The sequence below is a fragment of the Marmota marmota genome, unplaced genomic scaffold (genome assembly GCF_001458135.2).
Source record: "Marmota marmota marmota unplaced genomic scaffold, marMar, whole genome shotgun sequence".
Lineage (NCBI taxonomy): Eukaryota > Metazoa > Chordata > Mammalia > Rodentia > Sciuridae > Marmota > Marmota marmota.
The window spans coordinates 11,063,634-11,091,191 of record NW_026000243.1 but is presented as its reverse complement, the minus strand read 5'-3'; the positions used below and the strand labels follow the sequence as shown (position 1 = coordinate 11,091,191).

At 41.5% G+C, this 27,558-nt stretch overlaps 4 protein-coding genes across 13 annotated transcripts in view; 2 read left to right on the top strand and 2 right to left on the bottom strand.

Annotated features, from left to right (window-relative positions):
- Acad8 (acyl-CoA dehydrogenase family member 8) overlaps window positions 1-15,994 on the bottom strand; it is a 32,559-nt gene extending 16,565 nt beyond the window's left edge. The window contains exon 1 of one of the 3 annotated variants that reach the window (XM_048796234.1): window positions 15,940-15,994. Coding sequence is in view for 1 of the 3 variants with exons in the window: in XM_015499070.2 (XP_015354556.1) it covers window positions 94-196 (103 nt within the window). In the remaining 2 variants the exon portion in view is untranslated. Of the gene's footprint in view, window positions 1-41; window positions 229-15,939 lie in introns of those variants that run through there. The other 2 variants (XM_015499070.2, XM_048796233.1) reach the window with 2 other exon arrangements.
- Window positions 120-10,782, top strand: Thyn1 (thymocyte nuclear protein 1). Of its 7 annotated transcripts, XR_007344696.1 has the most exons (10): window positions 367-479; window positions 750-811; window positions 2,941-3,122; window positions 4,105-4,173; window positions 4,544-4,636; window positions 5,202-5,297; window positions 5,670-5,820; window positions 8,280-8,456; window positions 9,491-9,572; window positions 10,454-10,782. XR_007344696.1 is itself a non-coding variant. In XM_015499074.2 (8 exons), the coding sequence occupies exons 2-8, from the start codon at window positions 769-771 to the stop codon at window positions 6,186-6,188; spliced, it is 681 nt and encodes a 226-aa protein (XP_015354560.1). In that variant the 5' UTR covers window positions 120-257; window positions 750-768; the 3' UTR covers window positions 6,189-6,348. The 7 variants fall into 7 exon arrangements, 6 of the variants coding, with proteins under 6 accessions (XP_015354560.1, XP_048652193.1, XP_015354564.1 ...); XM_015499074.2 differs by lacking the exons at window positions 367-479; window positions 8,280-8,456; window positions 9,491-9,572; window positions 10,454-10,782 and adding exons at window positions 120-257; window positions 6,142-6,348; XM_015499073.2 differs by lacking the exons at window positions 8,280-8,456; window positions 9,491-9,572; window positions 10,454-10,782 and adding an exon at window positions 6,142-6,348 and having other exon boundaries at window positions 370-479.
- Window positions 6,768-27,381, bottom strand: Vps26b (VPS26 retromer complex component B). The gene is made up of 6 exons (XM_015499072.2): window positions 26,964-27,381; window positions 19,207-19,363; window positions 14,399-14,563; window positions 11,475-11,650; window positions 9,522-9,664; window positions 6,768-9,106 (listed from the first exon to the last, which is right to left on the bottom strand). The coding sequence occupies exons 1-6, from the start codon at window positions 27,184-27,186 to the stop codon at window positions 8,960-8,962; spliced, it is 1,011 nt and encodes a 336-aa protein (XP_015354558.1). The 5' UTR covers window positions 27,187-27,381; the 3' UTR covers window positions 6,768-8,959.
- Ncapd3 (non-SMC condensin II complex subunit D3) overlaps window positions 26,746-27,558 on the top strand; it is a 72,903-nt gene continuing 72,090 nt past the window's right edge. For both annotated transcript variants that reach the window (XM_015499067.2, XM_015499066.2), the window contains exon 1: window positions 26,746-27,212. The gene's annotated coding sequence lies outside the window, so the exon portion shown is untranslated. The remainder of the gene's footprint in view (window positions 27,213-27,558) is intronic.

Genomic DNA, 27,558 nt, shown 5'->3' with positions numbered 1-27,558 from the left:
AGCGGGGAGCGGCCCGGAGTGGGGAGACTGCCGATACTCGCCCGGGTTCCAGACACCGTGTCCAGCTCCCCCCTCGCCCCAGGCGAGCCTTACGATCGATGCAGGAGGTCAAGCTCCGGTAGCCGCTGCTGGGGACCGGGAGACTACAACGCAACCGCCCGAGGAGCACCCCGAGGTTCCGGTATCCGCACCACATCGCCACAGCTCTTTCCTTAGCCAGAGCCAGTGAGCCCTGGAGCTCCACGAAGTTCTTTTCAGTAAGGATCTGCGGCAGGCGGCCTCTGCCCCCACTGCACCCTGGGAGTTGTAGTCCCTCAGAAGCCTTCGCAGCCTAGGTGTCAAGCAGAAAGACACGGCAACTGAACTACAACTCCCAGAGATGCTTGGGGCTTCGGCGCAACGTTGGCGTGTCCGCCACAAAGCCCCTGGGATGCCCTGTGGGTCTGGGGCACCTAGCGGTCCATTTTGCGGAGCTTGGGGTTGGTGTTTTGAAAGAATGGTTACGGGGATAAGGCAGGGCTCAAGGGAATACTTGGGAAGAGTTTAACGGCAGGCTATTCGAGATGGAAATGGCACAGTTAACGGAGGGAAGGATTTGAAACCCTTAAACACAATTATCTGCTCTTAGCAAAGTTGGAGACTTTTTGGACTTCCTCGCGTCGTCTCCATCTTGCTCTGCGCGGGTTTTGAAGGGCAGTGGAGTTCCTTTTTGAATCTCCCTTTTGATTTCAGAACCCTCTTCATTTCAGCCACCTGCAGAGAGAGACCATGCCGAGACCCCGGAAGAGACCAGCCGGGGCTGCCGGCCCAGGTGAGCTGCACTGAGCCTGCAAAGAGGCGACCCCCAAAAGAGTGTTTCTCTGGGGCCAGCTTAATACTGTTCATATTCTTTCCTGCTTGTGGAGAGAAGCCTTTGAGACTTGCCTGTTATTCCATCATCCCTTATCACCTTTCATCTTCTTTATTCTTCCCACCAAGGTTCTACCCAACGCCCCTTCAGCTTGCTTGTTCATCCAGTTAACTAAGGATATTTGCGTTATGGGTGGCATGCGCTGGGGTAAAGAATATAATTCTTTTGCGACAACATGGATGGAACTGGATATCATTAAGTAAACGAAAACAAAAGTATGATATGTGGAATCTCAAAAAGCTTTTCTCACAGAAGTTGAGAGTAGAACAGTGCTTACCAGAAACGGGAAAGTTGGGGAGAGGTTGATCAGTGGGTTCTAATTTAAACATCTAGTGTGCTATTACACAGTAGGGTGACTATAGATAACGATAATATACTGTACATTCAAAAAGTGGGAATAAATGATTTTGAACGTTTTGACCAAAAAGAAATGATAAATGTTTGAGGAGACATATGTTTAACCCAATTTAAATATTACATGTATACGTGTATCAAAACATTACATGGAACACCATTGATGTGCACATGTTTTATGCCTCAGTTAAAATTTTTAATTTTAAAATTTAAAGATTTCTAAGGGTAAACGCAAACAGGTGTAAGTGAAAGGGCCTGGAAGACTGAATTATTGGAGGTATGAGAAGAGCCAGGAATACTAGGGAAAGCCTTGGGAAGGAAGTGGAATTTGAGTCCAGCCTTAAAGAACAGGAAGGCTTTCTACAGGCAAAGTTTTAGTACCCAGAAAATGTGATGTCACTTCTGTATTCACAGAGATGAATGGCATGCTAAGTGGATGAAAGGCAGAAATAAAGCAGTGGAAGTGACTCTTAGGAATGGCAAGAGTTCCAGATTGACTAAAATACATAGTTATTTAATAACACATGGTGTTTGCAGTGTGCTTGTTAACTCTTAAGGACTGCTGAGAAGTTGGGCAAGGAAGGTATGCTGAGTCCAGAGATTTAGACATCCATAAATGATTAATCTTTTAACCTCACATGTTGAAACTTTTACTAAACTTGGAGACAGTACAGTACAGTCAGTCGTTAAGCATAGATTCAGACAGACCAGAGTGGTAGGCCCTGACCTCGTATCTTGGTTCTGTCATAACTGAATTGTGATCTGATTGAAGAATAGAATATCTCACACATTATGTATCTTAACTGAGTTAGGGTTAGAGTAACATGTATAGCTTGGGGCCTTGGATAGAGATTTTGGGGTGGGTGGGTACCGGGATTGAACTAAGGGGTACTCAGCCACTGAGCCACATCCCCAACCTCTATTTTCTATTTTATCTAGAGATAGGGTATCACTGAGTTGCTTAGTGCCTCACTTTTTGGTGAGACTGGCTTTGAACCTGCAGTCCTCTTGTCTCAGCCTCCAGAGCCTCTAGGATTACAGGTGTGCGCCACCAAGTCTAGCTAGGGGTCTCGGATATAGTATGAACTTAACAACTATTAGTTTTGAGGACTCACTGTATCCCAGGCACATTTTCTCTAATTCTCTTAGGACAAAATCCAGTCTTTACGGATGTCTTTAAGGACCCACATGAATCATTTTTTTTCCAGTTTTTCTTGGCATCTTGAAGAGCAAAAATAAAGTACAGTGAGCAAGAGGGAAGGATGGATGAAATGATGACAATAATGGATATTTATTGAGCATTTATTACAATGCGAGGAATTTTCTAAGCTTTTTGGCTGTTTCCTCACTGGAAAGAATAGCCAAAGTAAAGGCACAGAAGAGACAGAGAAGGAAGGAAACATTTATTGACTGCTACTAGGACCCATTAGTCTTAATCCTCTAAGGTGTTTTTTTCTCACTGAATCATAATCCAGAATATATCCTGAAAGACAGGCATTCTTGTCCAGTTTTTATAGATAAACTGAAGTTTTTTTCTTTATAACACTAGAGGCTACAGCTAGTTTTTGCAGGATCCAGGATTTGAATCCAGGTGTGAGACCAAAGGGTAAACTGCACAATAGAACATTACCACTCAGCAAGCATTGATAGTTCTTTGCTTTTTGTTTCTCCTGTAGAAAAGAACGGGCAATCAGAAAAACATACCAAATTTGAGAACTCAGGTGAGGCATCAGCAAAAGTGGAGAACTCCAGCCCTCAGAAGACTTCAGTCTTTAAAAACTGTGGGAGGAATCTAAGCAACTACTGGCTGATGAAATCAGAGCCAGAGAGCCGACTAGACAAAGGTGTAGATGTGAAGGTGAGATTGTGTACCTTTGTCCTATCTCATTATGCGGTTTTAAAAATGAAAGGTTAATATGGGATACCATTGGGTTCCATCACCAGCATCTCATCTTCAAAGAGTAAGAAAGGCAAAATATGAATAAAATCAACAGAATTTATTACCATCAAGTACAGATTGAGTATCCCTTATCTGAAATGCTTCAAATCAGAGGTGTTTCTGATTTTGGAGTTTTTGGATTGTGGAATATTTGTTTAGACTTTACAGATTGAACATCCCTAATCCAAAACATAATCTAAAATCCAAAATGCTCCAAAGTCCAAAACATTCAGATTTTTTAATTAGGCATGTTCAGCTTATTTCTGTTTAATTGTTCGATGAATCCTCTATGTAGTCAAGGGCTAGCAGACTTTCTGCAAAGGGCCAGACAATAAATACTGTAGACTACTGTGTCTTATATTCTTTCATTTCTGCCCTTGTAGCAAGTAAGTGCTAATAGCACATAAACAGATTTGGTTCCTATAATACTTTATTTATAAAAGGAGGTATGGGACTAGATTTGGCCTAAAGGTTGTAATTTGCCAATCTTAATCTTAGCTTGCTTTACTCTTACCACTTGCCATGCTCCTAGGTGTCTCCCTGCCAGCAGTTGGTATATATTCAAGGAATGAATATAAACCCATTTTGATAGCCTGGAGAAAATGTAAATAGAAATATTATAGAAGAAATACATAATACTTTAATAAGTAAAATGTAGAGAACCAACAGATTACTTTAGCATCTGGATTATGCATTCAGCTGTTCCTTTTAATTAGAAGAGATAACAGTATAACACAAGGCTTACCTATATTCACTCATCATCAGTGGCTCTGTGATGAACTTACATATTTCCATTATAGCCTGTAGTACCTCTCAATGTTGGGAAGGGACTGTCTACTTCCAAATATGCCTATTAACTGGCCAAGGATTGTTTAGTGAATGCTTATTTTCTCTTACCTAGTTTAGCATTGAGGATCTCAAAGCACAGCCCTTGCAGACAGCATGCTGGGATGGTGTTCGTAACTACCAGGTAAGAGGACAGATAAAAGGCAGGAATCCTGAGACTTAGGGCAGGATAAATGCCTGCCTGGTTCTTGTGACTTGTTCAGCTACAGAACCTTTTGGCCAAAGTTGCTTTTCCCAGAATACTTAAATCCTTACCTGAAAGTGTTTTCAGAAATACGTGAATTACTCTGACTTTATGAAATCTACAAATGGCCTGGTTCTAACCAGTGTCCTGGTATAAATCTGGGAGTCTTGGCAAAGGGGACAGACTTATGAATTGGGGGGAAATTAAAAACAGAAAAGCCCACCTAATGAAAGTAGACTTAATTTCTGTTTAAAGCTAGCACTTCCCACTGGTGGGAAGGGTAATCCTTATTTCTTCTCTCCTGGGACAGGCACGAAACTTCCTTAGAGCTATGAAGCTGGAGGAAGAAGCCTTCTTCTACCATAGCAACTGCAAAGAACCAGGCATTGTAGGACTTATGAAGGTTAGATGGACAGGTTTTAGTCTAAATTTCTCTCCCTACAGAGTGTCTTATTCATGTATATTTAAAGTGATATACCATAAATTGGTAATATTAAAGACCATAGTCAGAAGAACAGAGAGAAAACTGCTGTGGCCCCTTTCTATATGATAAGGACTAGAAAAAGGTAGGCCTTCATTTAAGGCTCATTAGCATGCATTTTTCCCCATCTCTAATCCTTGGTTTCTCACTCAGAAACAAGCCTGATAGCTCTTTCAGGATAAAAGAGCTACCAGGATAAAATCATTGACTCTGCATTTGGTGGGGTGGGTGGAAATACCAATGATAACCATTACCATTGAGTTTTAGAATATGCTTCTAAACTTTTATATTTAAAAAATAGTTGATTTCCTAACTGTACTTCCTTAGGCTATGTATTATTTCTAGATATTTGAATCCTGATTGATGAGAGCAAGGCAGATGGAGTAAGAATATGTAGGGTAAGAAGTCAAAGTTAGATATGTATTAAAGATTGGCCATGGAGCTGACCAGGCAGACAAATAATTGGAGACTTTGGGTTTGGTTTCAGATTGTAAAGGAGGCTTACCCAGACCACACACAGTTTGAGAAAAACAGTCCCCATTATGACCCATCCAGCAAAGAGGACAACCCCAAATGGTCCATGGTAAAGACAATTCTTCCTGTTTCATGAGAAGGGAATGATGGACAAAGGAAGGAGGAAGGTGTGTGGTGCTATTAGGTCAAGCTCTTATTCAGATGAGATTACACTGACTTTTGGAGGTTAGAGCAGAACATTAGCAGTGCTGCCAATGGGAGCCTCCCGCAAGCAGTAAAAACAGTGGGTGGGCATAATGGCATGGGTGTGACTATATGCTCTGCTGATGGAGAAACTGAGACAGGAGGATTGCTTGAGTCTAGGATTTCAAGCCCAACCTGGGCAATGTAGTGAAACCCATCTCTTAAAAAAAAAAAAAAAATGCAGTGGGCAGAGTTTGGATAACCATAACTTTCTGTTCAATAAACTGTTGTCACCTAGGTGGATGTACAGTTTGTTCGAATGATGAAGCGTTTCATCTCCCTGGCTGAGCTTAAAACCTGTCACCAATCTCACAAGGCTACTGGTGGCCCCTTAAAAGATATGGCTCTCTTCACTCGCCAGAGGCTCTCAGTCCAGCCCCTGACCCAAGGTAAGAGTGGGCCCTTTCCCTTACCCACATAGCAGAAATGACCTCACAAATTCACATTTACTAACTGATTAAACTTGGGCACAGTATTAAACCTCTAAGTCACTGCCCTCACCTGTGGCACCAAGGGAGGGACTATGTCCTGAGTTACCCATAACTATGTATCTAGTATCCAACAGTGCTTGGCATTGGTAAGAAACTCCATAGTTTTTGAATGCCTATTTTGGCAACATGTAAATTACCTATCAGTGATGGGTATTAACTTCCCTGTTCAAGAGGGAAGGGACATGAAACCTAATTCTTCCTTTTTGTTCTTTTTGGTAGAAGAGTTTGATTTTATTTTGAGCCTGGAGGAAAAGGAACCAAGTTAACTGAAACAGTATTGCTGGAATGGACAAACCATTACTCTAAAGATGGCGAGGTTTTATTAGACAAAGGATGGTGTGTGAAGGCTTATGTGTGCATTTACCTGAGATCATGTACACAGATTTTTTTTTCCCTACTTCTTTCAATAAAACATTTAATGTCAAATTTGGAAAGCTTTTCTTCTAAAACTTTAGTGGGTATAGTGGAATACACCACTGCAAAAGATCTCTTATCTCCCTTTGTCACTTGGAAGACTCAAGGCACCTCTACCATCTGCCTTTATTGTTGTTCACAGTTATATAGCAGATAGCAGGATTTAGGGCTGAGTCCTTTGGTCAGTTACACCCTCCAAAACATGTGGGGTTTCACAATACCAACCTTCTTCGCCTGCCTCTTTTAAGTGCTCTGGGTCCTACAGCAGTTCTTAACCAAGAACTTATTCTAAAGTAGGTGGTTAGTAAAGTGCTCAGCATTGCTCACTAGGGGCTCTATTCTGAGAAGATGCTGTATTGGAATTAGGGTGGGCATCTACCTTTCCTGAAGATAGGAGTTGGGCAGTGTAAGACAGAAAAGACCACAGAACCTGGTGGACCTTGGGCACAATGCCTCCAAAGCCACAGGGGCTTCCTTTAATTAGACCATTAAAACAAGTGTTCTTTTAAAATACAGCCATTGAAAAGACAACACATTAAGAAACATGTAAACACTGCAGCTTCTTAATTACAAGTTGCACTGCTTGGTTTAGTACCTATGCACTCCCAGGTCTGGGGACCTTAAAGGAGGGGGACAGGAGACCCCTCACTTTCACAAATGGCAGAGAATAGAGAATGGGGGAAAAAACAGAGAAAATAAGACCTGGCTTGTGCACAGCTCCTGAGAGAAAGCAAATTCTATCTTCTAATTCTCCCAGAAGGAAGGTTGAAGATGTTAGGAAAAGTTGGGAAATGAATTTGTGTCATCAGTTGGGAGGCAGAGGAATTGACAAATGCTTTTTAATTAGAATACCAGCTATTAAAGGGAGGCACACCAGAGCCCAATCTCATACTCTGAAAAAGGCAAGAGCACAGAATCTGCCTCTCTGCTTAAGCCTCAGCCTTGACAATCCAAGGGCAGCTGGATGGGAATGCTGTTCCCATGGGGATTGTATGTCGCACCTGAACTCAGGGTCTGGCATGGGGGAAACAAATTTGCCTTCTTTGATTCTGCTGCCACCTGTCAACCACATGTCACCCCAAATGTCTTCCCCTCATCTCAACTCTGATCCATGGGCCCTGCCCAGTCAAGGCCTAAGTTGCACATATTTCTGAAAAAACAAGGATTCCCCTTTTTCTGCACTAACTGAAACATGAGATAGGAACGAAATTCTCTACTGTCCAAATAACCAAGAACTCAGACCACCAAATATTGGCCAATGGGGTCTGGTTGGTCTTTCTGTAAAGGGAAGGGAAGCCAACAGAAGAGTAATTCCTGGTCATCCCCAGTGAGGCAGAAAAGACTATTTTAACTACTATAGGCCCAAGAACAGAGCAACAGGAAAATCTGCCCCTTTCTTTAGCATAACTACATCCACCAGAGTTTTTATATTTGTGTTTTTAAACAAACAAACAAAAAATACCAATGATCCTAAACTTAGGTCAGTGAATTGGTGATGACATAGATGTAACTTGGCAAGCAAATTACTGAAGTTTGTGGCATCAGAGTCTGCTATTGGGGCCCTCATCTCCCTTATCTTGTAGGTGATGAGGAGTGAAGGATCTTGGGGTGAAAGTAAGAACAAAATTTCAAAGTGTTTGAAATCAAGCCCCAATTCTTAGAAGTTGGATAGAGACAAGGAGTGATGAGGGTCCACTGTTAGAGAGCAAAAAGGATCCTGGCCCCTTTCCAGGATATCTTCTTAAAGGAAATGGACTCTCTTGCTTAGGGCTTGTTAGGGCACATAGAATAATGTGCCTAGAACAACCCAGACCTCAGGGTTGCCAAGCCAGTTACATGGTGAAAGCAGACAGTTGCCATTGCCTTAACCCTTCCTCAGTAGGCCTGGCTCAGCCTCTTGGCATCCATGCATGACATTAACCTCTGAGCTTTTTTGCGCACAGGTATTTCTCACTGGTGAGGGACAGATGACCCCAGGCACTTCCACAGGTTTCTGTCCCAGAACATTCCTACTAGCCAGAGAAGATGCAGAAAGGAGGTGTCTGGTGCCAGCAGTGAAAGGCCAGAGAGAAGGTGGCATGTGGAAACCTCAGAGCACCACATTCAAGACGCCCAAAAAGGTAGCTTCCTGATCTACCCCCAACCCTGCCCTTTAGATGGGACAGGCCCAAATCCTTCTCCCACTACCTCAGGGACAGTCAAGGGGAGAATAAGAAAAATGACTACCGAGGGCCCTGCTGGCAGCTTTGAATTCCAGGGACATGTTCAGATCCTGTATCAGGAAGCCCAGAGAACTAGAAGCCAAGGACACACTTTCGGCTCTATGATAAGAGGCAGCCCATGAGGAAAGCCTCAGCAGACAACTTATTCCCCAGGGAGAGATTAGCTTCCAGGATGCTCCTCTCCCTATCCCACATCAGCCACAGAATCCCAAGGAGACTGCTTTCTAACCCAAGCCCCTTAGGTCCTTCAGAGAAAAGAATTTAAGTCAAAAACATGAATTGTTTTCAGGTTGCAAGTAACGGTCAGCTGAGCCTCATACCATCTCCCCCTCCCCCAGCCGCTGGTGTTTGGTAGATGGGGGTGCTGGGGTGGAAGCCCAGCAGCTTCTTGGCCCAGAGGCCTACTGCCTACTGTTGTTGTCAGACAGCTGGCTGGGGGTCCGCACCTCACCCAGGGAGGTTGTGCCCTCGAAGCGCTGTGAAGCGATGGCTGCCTGGTGGGACATGCTCTTCCGTACGATGTCACCCTTCCGCCACAACACCACTTCCTGCAGAATTGGGAGAGGGAGCAACTTGATACCTAAGAGGAAGGCTCAGAGATGGGTTTCCCAGAAGCACCCACATTTGTCTTGGGGAATCTTGGGCAAGAACCTCCCCTGGTTCTCTCTCAACAAAGCAGTGGTTGTCAGTACCTCCCATCCCTGGTATAGGTCAGAATAGTGTGGCAGTTGCAGGAGTCAGGCCTAAGAAAACATACTCTGGGTATCAAGTAGGAACCGTCATTCCTGCTGTGTTATTCTGGGTAACTTAATATTTCCAGCTCTTGGAAAAATAACAAGTAGCATAGAGACTTAGCAGCTCTCTTACCATTTTGCTTAGTGTAAAATACAGATTCCTCCATGGAAATGATATCCTTTCTGTTCTGTCCCCAGGGTATCCAGGGCCCTGGTGGAAGCACCTCACCTGCTGCTTGAAGTAGCGCCGTTCCTCCTCATCTATCAGCACCAGGTTGAGGTAATAGCGCACAGAGAACTTCTTGTTAATGTCCCGCATAGTGGGTGTAAGCTCATACCCTGCCAGGAAAAGCCGGATTGGGATGGACTCTCCTGTAAAGGAGCAAAGTGAGGAATGAGGGCAAGGGACAAAGTGAACTACTCTGCCTTACATCAAATCCCTCTCTGACCACAGTAGATGAGATGCCAGCTGAGCATGGCATGAACCCTAAGCAAATGCTTCTGCCTTTTGAGACTGCATTCTGCTGCCCAGTAGTTTGCTGAAGCAAAAATGTGACTCCAGTTTCATTTCAGTATTGCTGTGTCTTCTTAATATCCTCTCACCATTCTGATGCAGAAAACAGGGAGGAACAGTTGAATATGAAAGGCACAGGGATGTTATTGTTAAGCATATTTTGATTACAAGCAAAGTGCCTAGTTACTGGGTTTTCAAGAGGCAGTTGTCAAACCCCAGCTGCTATAAGATGTCATTCAGCAATTATAATGCCATCTCCCTCCATCTTGGTTACTATATGCCCTCAGAATATATCTCTACTCTAATGTGAATTGACAGCAGGTGGGGGTGGTCTGGAAAACAGGAAATTCTCATTCTAGACCCTGTTTTCCATTAACCAGTTGTATGACTTCTGAGTAAACCTGTGGCTTTCTCTTGATTTTCTCACATGAAAACTGAGAAAATCCAACTGCACAATATTTTAAATCCCTTCTAGCACTGATATTGTACCTTTCCTAGATAAAGAGAAACAAAATTAGGTCAGAAATTCTACTGAAAAATGACAAACCTATAATATGAATGATCTTTGAGTTATCTGCTATTTTGTCTTGTTTCCCAATGCTCCAATTTATTTGTCAAGGAGAAATAATAGTTGGCTTTACTTGCAGAGCTGGTCCAAAAATAGAATATCAGGAAGAGAAAAACTGGGCCCCAACTCTTCAAGGGGCTGGAGCAATGACACCTGAATCTGCTGAGAAGTGTCCCCAGGGTTGTGGGCTGCTTAATCTGTGGCACACCTCCTTCCACATGAAATGGACTGTGGGAATACTCTGGATGAACTCTTGGAAGGAATGAAATAAAATCTTGGAAAGACCAAGCAAGCACTTCAAAATGAGAAGACACATTGATTGCTACAGTCAATGAAGAATACAAGTGATTGCTACTCCCAAAAAATAATCACAGATTCCCAAATAAAGAAGAAATTCAATTCCACTAATCCTAGATGTAATTATCTCCATGGAGGTTGGGGGAGGACCATTTCTAGCTGGTTCCCAGTGCTATCTGCAGCACCTGGTAGTATGAGTTAGTGTGGCCTATAGTCCTCTTTCATACTTGGTGAATGGATTCAGAGAATAAATCGTTTTGTCAGAGATAGAGGCTGGTGGTTTAGCACTTTCCTGCTATGTGCAAGACCCTATATTTGCATCACAAAAATAAATTTTAATTTAATTAAAATAAATAATTGTACCAGAATTAGAATTAAGTAACAAAAAATGACTACCAAGCATGAAACTCAGTCTAAGCTACAAAGAATGACAGCATGTCAATAGGAAAAAGTTCAAACTATCTTTAAGTGTTCAAACTATCTTAAATAAGTACTTTTCAAATATTTTTCTAACAGGCTTTAACTCTTGAGATTAAATCTAAGATACAAGCCTAATGATATAAAGGAAGTCAGCATGGAGCTGTTCTCCATATTGGCAAAGATGGGGTAGGAACCAGAAATTCCACAGATTCAGCCTTTCTTTTCCTCCTCATCAGCACCCATTAAGTACAACTAGAGATTAAGAAGTCATAGGTTAAAAGGACATCTCAACTCAACAGTGTAATCCCATCAAGCCCTTCCAAAATTCTGTACAGGATTGAGGAGAAAAGGCTGCAGCTGAGGCCCTGGGCCAGGATACTCACCTCGTACTGGTGCCCCATCCATGATCTCGTACTTGGCTATCGTGTCGTTTTCGTGGTACACGTTGGGGCCTGTGCCCGTTGTTTCCCGTTTGATGATGTCTATCTCCATGTGCTTTATTTTGATTCTCACCAGCAGGAAGTATATCTTTCCTACAATGACATCTTTCAAGTGGTATCTGGGGAAGAGAAAGACAAGCAAAGTAAGATGTTGGTATAGTGGATGGTCTCTTTTTGTTTGTGTAGAGAGCACACTGCCGTGGCCATGCATGTTGGTTGGAGGTCCAGTTTTAGGGCACACTCCTTTGTCTTCCCATCCTCACTACTGTGGTAGAATGGTTTTCCAGTATGTTCTTTTCATGAATCTTTTTATTTTTTTAAGAACATTGTAGTTATACTTCCTAAATCTTAAGTGTCTTCTACAGCCAATTCAAAGGATAATACATGCTACTTTACCTGTTCATATTTGTTCATCAGTTTTATCTCCCCAGCATACACCTTTTATATTTGTGTATGTGTTTTTTATGTGTGTTTTTCTAATATTTAAGAGGCCAGCCCTTAAAAACACAGGAACCAGGTCTATCTGTCTTTCTGTCTTTTGGTAACTGGGCCTCAGTGGCTTACAGCAAACATTTCAGTTTGCTCTGAACTGGACAGACCAGGCACATATAGTAGAGTGAGAGAAGTGGAACTCCCTCTGCATCAGTGCCTATTCTGGGCTCTGCTCAATGACTTGTGCTCTGTGAACTAAAAGGAATTCAACCATATTATATAACACTTTCTCACTCTTCAAACTTTTCTTTAGGTCAGCCCATAGCACTGGTAGTCTGTGGACAGAGCCCTGTATGGCAGAAAGATAGCAAACTCCAAACCTGAAGCTTAGACTCATGGGACATGGATGCTGTTAGGGACTTCAGAATTTAACTTGCTTATAATTCAGGTGAAAAAAAAGGAAGTTGGAACAGAGAGATCATTTGACTAGGATGTGCACAGAGGGCAGAGACATGAGGTGAACCCAGGTTCCTGGATCCCAGGCTTGAGTGTTCCCCACTATTTCACAGCACTCTTCTGCTTAGTCTGTTGGGAAGACTACAGATAGAGTAGAAAAGCTCAGCACACTTGCAAAACAGCAGGAAACCACCTGCAACATTTCACAGGGACGCTTAGAAACCATGAATACTAAAGTTTTCTAAACTTTGGCAAATGGAACATTCCTTTTTCTAAATGAAATCTCACACAGAAGCATAATTGTGTGAGAGTCATTAAAAATAGTTGAAGGAAGGAGGAAGGTCTAAGGGTCCTGATCCCTGTTTTTTTCCTTCACCTCACACTGTGTGTGTCTGAAGCCCATTGATCTAGTCTATACTCCTTATTTTTCAGATGAGTTACAAAAAATGGCTAACCTTAGTCAAACTTTTTTTTTTTTCCTGTGCTAGGGACTGAGGTTAGGGCTTTGCACATGTTAGGCAGGCACTCTAACACTGAGCTACACCCTCAGTCCTTATTTTATTTTGAGACAGGGTCCTGCTAAATTGTTCAGCCTGGCCTTGAACTTGTGATCCTCCTGCCTCAGTCTCCCAAGTAGCTGGGATTTCAGGTATGCACCATTGTGCCCAACTTACCCAAATTTCTTAATGGCAGAATAGAGCCTAATTCTTAGTCTTGGGTTCATTCTACTACATATAAATTATATATATTCTCATACAATACAATCTGTTGCAAGAAGAGCAGTGGTCTGTATTCATCCCCTGACTGCATGTAACTGCACCTTTATACACTAAATTCGGTCTTTTATACACTGCCAATTAATGGCTATTTTCAGCTCTTACAGGTGGCACTGTTGCTAGCCACTGCCTTCATGAGGTATTTGGGGCACAGTACAGGACCACACAAAGCCCTGAGGCAGTGATGATAAAAGAGAAGACTATTCCCATGTTGGGCCCAGATCAGCCTCCCTCTCAGCACCCCATTCCCTGGTTCCACAGGTGAGCCAAGCCAAGCCAGGTTGGTTCCAGGTCACACTAGTCATTTCAATGGGGACTCACTTGGCTCCAGGCCAGGGACAGAGGAAAAAAAAAATCCATGTTTCTTTCATGCCTGTTCCAGGAATCAACTATGTTCCTGGTTTAAAAAATTCCATTACCCTTCAAAGGCAAATCATCTGACTCAGGTCCCTTTACCCCTAGCCTCTGGTTCACAGTGGGCATGGGGGAACCACAGTGAGAAATGTAATTGGAGACTTTGACATTTTTTTTTAACTCTAACTAGAATATCCTTTTCACTTTCAGGTATTTGATTTTTAAACATTTTCTGGAATATACTATTTTTTTTTTTAAAGATGGCCCTGAAACTGTCAGATTGCCAGAAAGTTTTGTGGTTTATAAGCAATTAAATATTTTGATATTTTTATAGTAAACAGTTGAATAACATGCACAGCTTCACAATTTGCCAGCTAAAATAAAGCTATCTTAAGACCTTTATAAAAATAAATCAGGTGTTCTTTCCACAATTCATTTTAGCAAACCATTGTCAGTGTTTGGTTTCCTCACTTAGATTTCTAAAGAGAGTGAGGAAACAAATGATAATGGAATTGTATTCTCTGATTATTATCAACCACAGAAAGAAATAGCTTTACATTGAATCTAAAACAATTTTAAAGTTAGCTTGAATTTGAAAGGCATCTTAGGATGTTTAACTTAAATATACCATTTTAATTAAATGTAGTTTAAAGTAAAAGTTTATATTTCCTAGTCCATCTATCTGTAACCCACCTAACATATTCACTGTATTATTTCTGTGGTATTCCTCCCCAAAGCAGGTCACATGAAGCAGTGACACTGAGCTCTTTGTCAGTTTGCATTCAGATCAAGTACTATCTTAACCTCCCTAAATAACTACTCCATAGCCTTGGTGCCCAGGACACTTACTTGGATTTATTGTACTCAAACTCAATGTGTAGGCAGTCCTCAATCCCAACTTCCATCTTGATAGAAGAGTTCAGCTCTGGGTATGTGCTGAGTGTGTGAACTACAATGTCCATCTCTTTAACAACATCATTGAGGCGGCGGCTGATAGTGGCTCGAAGGAAATAACTGTAGGAAATAGAGCTTGTCATGAATGAACACTCCCAGTCTCCAGATGCTACCTAGATATAGGCAGCAAACTGACCCACTTAAGAGAACTCCTTACAGTAGTTCTTAATCTTTTGGGGCTTTCTGTCCTTTTAAGAATTTATGGGCCCTTCTCCCAGGAAATTCTGCACATGTGCACCTACACACAAAATTTTGCAACTATAATTCTAGGAAGATCAAAGATCTTCCCAAATCCCTTTTAGGAGCTTGGGCTTTGGTTAAGAATTCTGTTCTAAGTAAAAGTGATTTCTCGCTTCTGTACTCCAATAGTATGATATTCTTAGGTCTTTCATGACCCTTACCTCTATTTATTTCTTCAACTAACTCCCAGGTTTTTGAGTACAAGGATCTGTCCTATAACACAATTATATCCACATGCCTGTTCACTTAACTATATTCAATCAAAAAAACATTTTTCAAGTTCCTCATGGTTGAAAGAGGGGAATCGGAAATAAAGAAATTAAGTAAGCTATCCATTCAGCAAACTTATTGAGCTAAGTACTGTATTGGGCATAGAATGAATAAGATGCAGCTTCATGGGGAGCTTAAAACTCACTAGGGGAGATTGGCAAATAAACTTGAAAATTAGAACACATGGAAAGGGCTAATTCACATACTGTAATCCAGTGCTGTGGGGAAGGAAAAAAGGGCTTTCCAAGATGAACAAACCTTCTTGTAAAGCACCAGAGTCTGACTATGAATAGCAAAGAAGTCTCTGGCTCAACCTTGAAGAGGAGTTTGCTGTGCTTGGGAACAGGTTAGAAAGAAGACAGAAACCTTGCCCTTGAAGGTATAACAAGGCCAACCTCTGCAGCCAGCCACTTTTAACTGCCTTCCCCAGCATCCCTATTTCCTTGATGTGATGTGCTAATATCCTACAAAGGAGAATACAGCCCTTTAGTTATATTTTCTTGTAAACAACACAATCTTCAAGGCATGCTTAAGCATTGCTGGTGAAAGTTATAAAGATACGCTCATCAAATCAATTACACATTTGGACTTCTGTCCTCTGTATGGTATTAACTGCTTCCTGGCAATCCTTTTTAGTCATCTCAATAACTGTCACATTGCCCAAGACATTTGTTCTTAACCCTTTTAAACATTTTTTTAAATCTTATTTTGAAGCAGGGTCTCTAAGTTGCCCAGGCTAGCCTTAAACTTGCAATTCCCCTGCCTTATCCTCCCCTGAGTAGCTAGAGTTTCAGATATGAGCCAATATGCCTGGAAATTTCTAACCCTTTTCTGGTTGCTCAGGTCCGGAGCTTATTCCCTGCCTGTGGAAGACATTGCTTTTTCCTCTACTAAGATGACAAAGAGCCAGGCCCAGTAGTGCATGCCTGTAATCCCAGTGACTTGGGAGGCTGAGACAGGAGGATCCCAAGTTCAAAGCTAGCCTCAGCAACTTAGTAAGGCCCTAAGCAACTTAGTGAAACCCTGTCTCAAAATAAAAAATATATAGGGCTGGGATGTGGCTTAGTGGTTAAGTGCCCTTGAGGTTCAATCCCTGGTACAAAACAAAACAAAACAAAAAAAAAATGATATTCCAAGTCAAGATTTATAATTCTCTCCCTTGTCTGCTCTGTGCCATTTTTTTAAACATAGGGCCTAAACATGTCTCTGTACCTCACTTGCCTTCCAGCACCATCCCTCTCCTAAGACCTTTTCTCTTCCATCTGATACAACCACTCTCAACCTGCACGCACATTATGATCACATTGCAGGAGGCTGAGAGGATTGAAAAATCCTGATGCCAGGCACATCTGACATGAAATTGCTCTGCTGAAGGTCAAAGTTGCCCAAGTATTCTAATGTGGGGACCAACATCTTCATCCTTCTGCTTTTCCAATCTCTCTCCATTGTCAGTCTCTTTCTAGCTAAAGACTTTGTCCTTTGAGTTTATTAAAAAAAAAATCCCAAACTAATCAATCCCCAAACAGCTCCAGGTATCATACTCTTAACCTACCTACCACAGGTTCCCTTTCTTTTTTTCCACAGGCAGCTATCACAAGACAGTTCCTCTACTGACAGCTGTATCACCTGATGAGCTTTTACATATCTATATATATATATAGGCAGTACCTCAAATTCCTCTCTAACATTAGATGAATCATCTAATTTCCCAATCATTTATTATTCTGGACAGTCCTGTCTCTGTCTCCACTGCTGCATGGCTACATTATTAGTACATTCTGCTGCTATCTATTAAATTCCTCCATTTCTGCCTGTTCCCATTGTCTCCACCAAAATAAAACTCTTAGCTTTGATCAATTCGGTTTTCACATTTTCCCCACTCATCAAATTCTACATATTGGCTTTTATCTTTCAAAAGAATCATTCCCATGCCTAAAACAAAAGGAAAAAAGTTCAGAACAATCTTTTTATGCTTTTCCTCTGCCTGTGTAATAAGATACACACTTAAAATACACACTTCAGAATGGAATTTACAAGTGGAATTTTACATTTTCTATACTGTCCTCAACACATTTTCCCATCTTTACCTCTTCTCTTTCTCAACGTGAATCTTAAAGTCTTCATCTAGACATACATCTTTCATTTCTTTTATTGTGGAAAAATACACATAACAAAATTTATCATTTTAACCATTTTTTAAATGCACAGTTCAGTGACATTAAGTACATTCACACTGTTGTGCACCATCACCATCAGTCATCGACAGAACTTTTCCTTCATCACCAACTGAATCTGTCCCCCATTAATAAACAGTAGTGTCCCCATTTCACCCTCCTCTCAGCTCTTAGCAACCACCATTCTACTTTTGTTCTCTATTAATTTGACTATTTTAGTCAAATTATATTACATATAAATAGAATTATCCCATATTTGATCAGTCAAAAAGGTGACTGGTTTGTTTCTCTTAGCATAATGTCCTTAATATTTATCCTTAAGGTTTTACCATACAATAGAATTTGCTTTTTAAAACATTATATGATAGTCCACTGTATGAATATACCACATTTCATTTACACATTCACTTATGGACATTTAGGTTGTGTCCTAGTTATTTTAGTTATTGTGAATAATGCTGTTGTGAACATGGATGCATTAATATCTGTTTTAGATCCTGTCTTCAATTCTTTTGGATATATAACTAGAATTGGAATTGCTGTAACATAGGTAATTATATATTTAATATTTTTGTGCATGTGGCTCTGGATATTGCACTCAGGCCCTAGCACATTTTAAGCACATGCTCAACACTGAGCTATACCCACAGCCCTATGTTTAATTTTTTAAGAAATCACCATTATTTCCAACACCTTTCTTTCTAACATAAAACTACTCAAGACAAATCTACTACAAGGAAAAAAAAAGTAATAAGTTCCATAGCCAACTTAAGTGCCATCTAGATGATGCTCACTATTACTGCCTTTTCAAAGTAATATGAGGAAACACAGTCTTTAGTGGTGATATGTCAATGCTCAGTGATTATACCTCCCTCTCTGAAAAGATTTAAAAAGAAGAATCTACAGACACTGCTGATGGAAGAGGGTGAATGACAAGGGGAGGCACAGGTCTAGTATAGTCTGTACCGTCCCAAACCCAGGCCTTCACGTGATAAAACAAGCTCATTGATGAGATGGTATCGTATTAAGACCTGGGATCATGTGTTCAGTAACAGAGGAGTCTGCTTTATCCCAATGACATCACATAATCTCAGGGTTGCACCTAAACCTTAGCTGTTGTGTAATTTTTCACCCCAGAGGCCCTGGCATCACTCCCTATCCTCAGCATTTCTAAGAATGAAGCAGTAAAAACAATCCCCTGTACTTACAATGTGTTAATTATTGATATTTTTACTGTTATCATTATTTCATGATATTAAACCCAGGACCATCACTGGGCTATACCCTCAGTTCTATTCATTAATTTTTAAAGACCTTGTTATACTGTGTTACATTTTATTTTCTAATCATTCCCCCCAAAGATGGAGAGGACAGATCTAGAATTAGAATTCAAATCTATTACCCATTTTTCAAGTGATAAAGGTAAGGCACAGAGCTCAAGATCACATGATGTTGTGTGCCAGAGCTAGATGGGGGTCGGTGTGTCCTAATACCCAGCCTGGGGTGTGGCTGGGGCCAGTTTAGCTGATTATTGAATTTTTAGGAATTTTGTTAAACACAGCTAATATTTAAAGTTAAATGACATAAAATTATAATTAAGTGAATTATGGTAAAAATAAGGGTAATATATACTAAAAACTCAACGTTTCCTAATTATTTTCCTAGACTTCACAATGTTCTTTGCTCTTGAAGAAATGTACACCCTATGACTCTATATGATGGTGATGCTATGTAAAAATCGCTACTGTACATCTCTCCTCACCTCTGTGTTCAGGGATACCAGGTTGGCAACTGGAAATTGGCCATGGTGGCAATACTTGACTACAGAAACTGAAGATGCTACAAACTGAAGAGCTTTTCTCTGGAGCACCCACTGTTGAATATTTACCAGTACATCATAGCTTGCACTTTCTTTCTTGATACCCACATAAATAGATCTTAAGAAACAGGGATATTTTCAGGTCCTCACCCAAATGGGCAGGTTCTGGGCATGGTGGAGAAGTAGCAGTGACAACTTACCGTAGCTTCACATTCTGTCCTGTGTAGGACTCATACGGCTTTTCCACGTGAGTAAATTCAAAGTCGAAGGCCTGCGACTGGGTGATCTCTCCGGGCCGAGCCAAGTCCTTCACCAGGGACACAAATTCATGGTGGTTCCCACGGTCATAGTAGAGTTCTGAAGAGAGAGCAATGCCTTCCCTATCAGACCAGGGCTACATAGGCCCTAGTGAGGGCACTGCAGGGTGGAGGTGCCACTCTTCTGAAGGGGCTTGCCCCCAAACAGACCCCTTCTCTCCTTGTTTTTAGGCTTTCCCTTTTTCCCTGAACCCATCCCCTTCACTGTTGATTATCCTTTTACATTCCTAATTTTTGAAAGTATATTCATAGTTATATAACTATATTATCCTGATGATAATCTTTTTTAAAATATTTATGTTTTAGTTGTAGTTGGACACAATACATTTATTTTATTTATTTATTATTATGTGGTACTGAGGATCGAACCCAGGGCCTCACAGGTGCTAGGCAAGCGCTCAACTGCTGAGCCACAACCCCAGACCCCTGATAATAATCTTGCAAAATGATGGATCAGGCCTTATCACCCATTTAACAGAGAAGAAAACTGAGAAGTTGCATGGTAATATGTCTGGATTACAGCCAGGGAGTGAGATTAGAGCAGGCCTCCTCTGGAACTACATCTGTATTTATGATTTGCTATAGTGAGGATAATAACACAACCTACTTTATAAGGTTTTTGTGAGGAGGTGAGGGTAATGTAGGTGAAGGATTTAGAACAGTATCTAGTTAATAATAAGTAGATCCACTAGCTGCTGCTCTCACTCAGAAAGGCAAGCATGTGGTCCACCTAACATGAAAGTTTTAATGTTACTCCTTCAAAGTATAAATCAGTGGTGTTCCAACTTCAATGTATATCAGAATCCCCTAGAAGGCTGATTAAAACTCAGACTGCTGGGCATCAGGACTAATGTCTTTGATTCAGGCACCTGGGGTGGGGTCTGAAGATGTGACTTTTTAACCAGTTCTCAAGAGGTGCTGGTACAACGTTCGAGAAGCAAAGCTCTAAATTCATCCTCCTCACAAAACATTTCTGATATATATTCATGATAAGCTCATGCTATCGTTTGTCCCACATTATTTTATGTCTGTTTATGTTCTGCTATTTAAATAATAAGTTTTGCTGTACAGTCTTTCTTTTCCACTTTGGACTGAAAGCCCTTTAAAGACGAGTCCCTTATCTCCAGATGACCCTGCAGTGGTGAACAGTCAACTCTGACTGTAACACCCCTTTGGTATTTCACTCCACTTCCATATGAATTTACAATGTATTATGTGGCTATAGTTTATGGCAGATTTTCCTATGTAGTTATACTTTGACCAGTCTTTTATTACAAATGATTCCCTTCTTTTTCAAACACTAAATGGTTTCAGCTGTCGACAACATTCTGAGTAGTGAGTGATCATCCATAAATCCACTAGAGGGAGACGACAGCTAGAAACTATGTTCAGGAAAAGTGAGCAATCCAGTAACTGTCCTCCCCCCCACACCGCCAATAAACCTTTGAAACTGTCCTCTCACCCCCTACCCCCAATAAACCTTTGAAAGGATAGAAACAGACACTCAGCCAGCCCCAGTGACAAGGACTCCTTTACTCGCCACTGCTACCTAAGCCCTGGTTGATGGTACTGCCTTCTATGTGAGAATTGAACTCTTAACTTGGGAACATGGTGCCTCAGTTCCTATGTGCTAGATTACAGCCCTATTTCCAGGGGACAGAAGCAGGCAGAGCAAGGCTCCAATGTCCATGAACTTTAAGTAGTAAATAATAAAGTCAAGAGGAAGATGGGAAAAGAAGAATGGAAAAATACACAAATGTGACCACACAGTCCAAAGGCAATTTGAGAACTAATGCAGGCTGCCAGCATTTGAGGATCTTAGCAACAGTGCAGAAGCTCTCTGCCTGCAGGGGACTTGGGCAAAAGAAGTCCTTTCCTGCATAGCATCACTTTGTCCCTAGTTCTTTTCTTCCTATCACACATTAACATCAGCTCTTCATCATATGCCACAGAAGAGTGGCAAGTATGTGATCTGAGCAGTGCTAGATTGGCCTTTTAAATTAATCAGTCATAAGCTATTTGCTGATTGGTTTTGTCTTGCATAAATTAAAACAGAAAGTCCAAAGTTGTTCTAAAAAGAGATTTGAGCCTAAAAAGACAGTGAACTGTCCTAAAGAAGCAACAATAAGCCATCCCTAATTCTTCCCAACCATGAAGCCATCAGAGACATACATTTCAGGCTAGAAGTAGATACTGGCTTTTTTATTTCCCCCAAGGTAACTTCTCTTTCTTTAGTTTTCTTCTCAGTTCAATAGGAGGAAATAACTTTCACACTTAGGATATTTTCATGGTAAAATTTGCCAGCAACGAACAAGAAATGAAGTTGCCACTTTGGAAGGAAATTGAGCCAGATTTACATCACAAGTTGATCTGTTGACAGATACCCTGGAACTCACTACTGGGCTAGGATCACATAGAGTCCAGGCTTCATGTTGGTCTTAGAAGAAATATAAATCAGCAAGAGCCTCCTTTACATCTGATTTTAATAGCCTGGTTGCAGGTTGGTAACCTGGTAAAGATTTGTGTTTGCCATAGCCTGCTCATATCTCCCAGCCTTGCTAAACCTGCAAGAACAATCATACCTCTGGGCTTCCTTCCCATACCCAGTTCTGCTCGGGACAGCTCTACTCCAAGCCCAGCTGGTAATTTACTAACTAGGCCAAAATCAATCCATTTAATCTCAATCTGCCTTTCACTTAGTATTTTGAGGGTTAATGAATTAAAATAAAAGTCTCTGGAGATTTTAAAAGTATAGGTTTGATTGGTACTGAGTTTATTAAAAACTTTTTAAAAAACTAGTTAGTATCTATTTGGTTTTGGAATACAGGGATGTTCATATTTGCCTTCCTCTATAGGTCTGACTTTCTAATTATGTTTGGTTTATTTAACCCCATTAGTCTCCAAGATGGGTCAGGTCTGCCTTACATCCTTCACCAGTGTTCCCCAAAGGATTCAAGCTGAGAAATGTTTTTGTCTGCTTCTGACAATTCAGTTCCTCCCTCATTGCTCTTTACTTAATCTTTCTAAAAATGTGGGCCATTAGTTGGGTGGAATGACTAGATCTTAGACCTCAGGTTTTGATCTGGAAGGTTGCTTCACTACACAGTCCAAGCCACTGGAAAAAAAGTATGCTAGGTACTGGGAGGGTACCAATGTAATTCAAAAACTTACTGAAGATAACAAAAACATACACAATGTAAGTGAATAAATAAGATCCTACATTCATAATAAGGGCCATATTAAACTATTAGATCTGAGTAGACAGTGCAGGATCAAATGGACCGTGGTTCTAACAACTCCTATTTTCTCACATACAGGAAGAGATCAATGTCAACTTGACATAAGAGTGTCATTGAAGAAAGATGCAAAAGCAGATAAATTGATATTAGTTTTGGTGATTTTATTTCTTATCACAGTTCTCTCAGTGAGGATGCTGCTCTCTTGGGTACATACCAGTTATGAATCATTGGAGTCCTCAGTGGTCTTGATTAAGAGCTGTGCCTAGTTCCTTAATGCCTCCTCCACAAGCATAGTGGGATGTCCAGATGCTTAATGGTAACCAGCAAAGCAAACCTGCTTACTCCCTTTCTTTCATGAAATAACTTTGGTTTCTCTTGGAGCAGATAAGAAAAAAAAATCCAGGGAACAATTTCTGTAAATTCTTAGATCTGACCAATGTATCCGGTTAACAAATATTTATCGAGCACCTTCTATGAGTTAGCCACTGGGTCTAAAGTTTAGCCACTAGAATGATGATGACTGAAGATCTCTGGCTCTCAGGCAAGGAAGACAGAAAAGGTTTTTGTTTTGTTAAGGCATATCCTGCTTGAAAAGAGGTACCAGTGGGAGGAAGTTAGCCTGGGGAAGTCAAGGAAGGCTTTCCAGATGGGTATGATGTTTGTTGGACTTGAAAGAATGAGAAAATATGTGGGTGAAAAGTCATACTTTGCAGAAAGATGATAATATACAAAGTGAAGATCTCAACATTGTAGAAGGAATAGGATATGTTGAGGAAGATACAAGTGGTGAGGGTTAGTGAGAGATGAATTTGAAAGATGCTGGTGCCAGCTCATAGTTTTATCCTTAAACCAAGAGGGAGTCAAATATGAAGAACTTTAAGGAGGGGACTGACAGTGTTACAATTGCCTTTTACAGTTCATCCTTACTGAATATAAACTCAAGGAGAGGAAAACACAGGCAGGAATATCAGGTAGGAGGCTGCTTAATAAAGGGAGTAGCAGAAGAATGAAAATAAAGCTCAGATTTAAAATAAACTACAGAGCTGTTGAAGAGGACGAAAATTTAGAAGAAAACTGGATGCATAAAGATCTCCAAATGACTTGTACATTTCTGTGGTCAAATGGACCCAGGTGACATTGGACAAGGCCTTGGGTTCAATCCCCAGCACCACATACACACACATACACACACACACACACACACACACACCCAAAAAAAAAAAAAAAAAAACCACCAGGAGAAGCATCAGCATGGGGTAGGAATGGGGAGCAGAGATGTTTCTGTTTGAATATATCTGTGAAGTACCTGAGGATATCAGACATGTTTTGCAGGCAGCTAGAAAGACAAGTAAAACTGAGAAGAGAGTTCCTGTCAGGACAAAGAAACCATTTGGGAGTCATCAGAATATAAATTGACACTTAAGTCATAGGTGCAGAGGAGATTACCAGAGAGTGAGAAGCAATAGGGGATAAAAGTTCTACTTCCTCTAAAACCCTATTTAAAATCAGTCGAAGAGGTTCAGTACTCAGTAACTTTCTTATACCTCTGTATCACTCATATTGCCACTCCTCCAAACTAGCAGAAGATCCACCCACTTGATACACAAAGAAGGCAATGAAGGAGAAAACCACAGGACCACAATTTCAGTGAAGTTACCCACGAGCCTCGCTCTAGTGCCTTGAGGTCAGTACATAATGATTGTCTTAGGTGGATGACACAATACTTCATGGACTGCTTTTTCAGGGGAGCCAGGAGAATAAAATAAAAACATAATAGTTTAAGAAAAGTCACTTTATGTCTCCAAATTGTCTGGTATGTCTTTACTACCAATTTTAGGAACAGAAACTCCCGTTTATATCAAATATAACTAGAAGATTTTTATCTAATGCCTTGTTCTTGATCAAGAAATATATCGCAAAACCAAATAATAAGAAAATCACCCACCACCCCCTATTATTCTACAACTTTCTTTCATGAAATAATTTTGGTTTCTCTTAGAGCAGATAAGGAAAAAACTACATTCTTTTAGCACATAGCTGGGATTGGCTCTCTATGCTATACCAGACATGACTTACCCACAATGCAGAAGCAAGAATTTTAAAGCAAAGGCTGAAATATGCACTCCCTCTAAGCAGACATGATAAGCTTATTGGGAAAGGATATAGGAGGTATAGGGGGAAAGCAGTATATGAATGATTATAATTGAATTTGTAAAATGGAAACATTGCTACCTCAGCTGCTATTATTTTTATAAAGGGACCAGCTATAAGGGGTGTGAGTCATGATTACCTAAGATGCTCAACATAATCACTGAGTGATTTTATTATCCTTGCCTTACAGTTCAGAAAGTTGAAGCCCAGGGAGAAGTCTATACTCCCCAGAATCTCATAGCCATCTTATCCCAGAGTGCCCAGGAGCCCAGGAAGAGTTATAAGTGGAAGCAATAACAGAAAATTTGGTAAGGATGATGTCTTGGAATTAAGGAGTTGGACAAGAAGCCAGAGACACCAAACAAGTTCCTCTGCCACCTTTTCATTTAGACCAGAGGGAAAGACTTTGATACTGTTCCTTCTAGATTGGTGCATTTCATATTATCTGGGGCAAGGGATATTCTGGGTTATCTTCCACATATTAGGAAGCTCCATACCACCTTGGAGTGACAGTACAGACACAGCTTAAACATGCCAGTCTACACTAGTATTACAGAGGCAAAGAAGTGATAACTTAAAAACACCTATTTTAAAATACCTATTATCAATAGGAAGAATTTCTTGACTATTTTATATGTTTGTCATAAAATGCTTTGTATTTATCCAATCTATACTGGGTTCTTTACAAGGGGTGATTTTTACCTTCTAGTAGACATATGGTAACATCTCAAGACATTTTTTTTGGTTATAAGTGGAATTGGATGCCATTGGTGTCTGGTTGGTAGAGACTGAGGATGCTGCTAAACATTCTGCTACAACAAAATGTTATCAGCCCCAAATGTCAACAGCACTGCTATTAAGAAACCTTGTCATTTAACCAGTAGCAGAAAAGCAAAAGGCGTGAAACCTAATCTTCAGCCCCATTTCTGGTATAGTAACAAACCTCTCATAGTCTGCCTTTAAAATAACAGCAAAAAAGTTTCCTATAGGATCAGCCAGTCCTCAGCCTAATTTATTTTCTTAAGTACCAGAGGCAAAATGCTTGGGGTTAGGTGGTGGACTTCAGAGCCAGGCTGCCAGGACTCCTTTTTCTTGGGTTTCTCCTACCTCTCTCTCAGTGTTTCCTACCTCTATAAAAGAGAGGAGGGAAAATGCTTTGCTGAACTCTGAGGATATGAGAGAGTTTAATAATATTTCCCAAGGAAGTCTCTAAAAACAGTGTCATATGAGCAGCATGGGGTATAGGGCATGGTTCTCTGCCACAGGTGTTTATGGCTCACAGAGTATTTACTGCGAACCTATTCCTGATCTCTTGACAAAAAAAAACATTTATTTTAGAAGTGCCTGAGCATTTTAATCACACACAAGTCTCTAAATAATCTTAGAATTAGAATCCAGTTTTGATGGGCAGCTTTCAATTTTTTTTCTTGTTACTGCCTCTTACTGTCTAGTTCTAATAGTAATAGTTAATAGTCATGTCAAAGATTGTTACAGAGCATTGAAAAATAAATTTTGATCATTTAATTGCTGCTTCAGAAACATCATTTCTTTGGCTTTAAGGAGAAAATTAGATGACTGAAGGACAACATTCGAATAGAAGTCTGAGAAATAGTCTATACTAGGCAGCTGGATTGAGGTAGAAAATTATACCTCTTCTTTTTCAAAACAGGCACAAGATAGGTTGTTTAGAACTGAGATAATACAGAACGGGTGAGTCTTTTCTCCCACACCATATCTAAAGAGAAAAAGGGGACTAGTTGGGGCACAGCTTAACTTTGGGTCTGACAGCTGTAGTTGTCCGTGCAAAGGGAAAGCCAGAATTGAAAAATTGTTTCCTCCCTAACACACCCACCTGCCGGTTATGCCCAGAGCACCTCATTCTGAAATCCTGGGGGCAAGTAGCAAAGCTGGGAGCATGCTGAAGAGAATACAACAATGCCCAAGGCCAGGTGCCCATCTGACCACATGGCAGGGCGCTATCTCCCGCCTTTGGCTGTCACCACCTCCCTGGCATTGCGCTGTCACTTTTGGCAGGGAAGACAGTAACGCAGGGGGAGTCACCCACGGGCGGAACTTGTGGCTGAGCCCCAGGCCTCAGACTGCAGATGACAAGCGACTGTGACAGGCCTTACTGGAGCTGGGCCCTGAAACACTCTGGTCCCCGCCAGCCCTCAACTCGGCGCCAAGCCCCGTCTGAACCGCTCCAACAGAGGGTGGACGGGGGCGAGGGAGGAAGGGTGGTCCACTCACCAATCTGCCCGATGAACTCGATCTTGATACCCTGGTGCTCCAGGCGCTTGTTGGGGTTCTTGAGCGCAAGGCTCACCTTTCCGGAGACTGTCTCTCCGTCGTAAAAGAGGAAATATTTCTCTTTCTTCCCGTCCTCCGTCTTGTGCTCCGCTCGCTTCCTACTCTCCGCATCGTTCAGCAAGATTTCCACCTCCACGCTCTGCCCAAAGCCGAAGAAGCTCATCTCACCGCCAGACAGGGCAGGTCTAGGTAAGGACCGCTCCCTTCCTCCCGGGCGCGGGCTGCCCTAAGGGACAGAAGGCCAGAGGGCCAGCTGCGGCAGCGCCTTCGGCGACTGGCACCGCAGCTTGGCTCCGCCGCTGCGCTGGGCGACCACCGACTGCGTGTTCCAAGGAGGAGGTGGAAGGCAGGGTGAGGCTGGAGGCTGCCGGCTGCAGCGTCCGGAGCAGCAATGCACGGAGGAGCAATGCAAGCCGGATCCGCTGGCTGCAGCTAGCAGGCGAGGGTCGGCGGTGCAATGCAGGGGAGGGCAGCCTAGCAGAGCCGTGTACAGTTCCACCGCCCGGTGCCAGCAACACCGCAACCTGCCTAGCCT

Coding starts and splice junctions, on each gene's coding strand:
- Thyn1 (XM_015499074.2), top strand. CDS start 769: ATGCCGAGACCCCGGAAGAGACCAGCCGGGGCTGCCGGCCCAG. Junction 812..2,940: donor AGCCGGGGCTGCCGGCCCAG/GTGAGCTGCACT, acceptor TTTCTCCTGTAG/AAAAGAACGGGCAATCAGAA. Junction 4,637..5,201: donor GCATTGTAGGACTTATGAAG/GTTAGATGGACA, acceptor GTTTGGTTTCAG/ATTGTAAAGGAGGCTTACCC.
- Vps26b (XM_015499072.2), bottom strand. CDS start 27,186: ATGAGCTTCTTCGGCTTTGGGCAGAGCGTGGAGGTGGAAATCTTGCTG. Junction 19,364..26,963: donor CGAGTTCATCGGGCAGATTG/GTGAGTGGACCA, acceptor CTCTCTCTTCAG/AACTCTACTATGACCGTGGG. Junction 9,665..11,474: donor GGATGGGGCACCAGTACGAG/GTGAGTATCCTG, acceptor GCTCCTTTACAG/GAGAGTCCATCCCAATCCGG.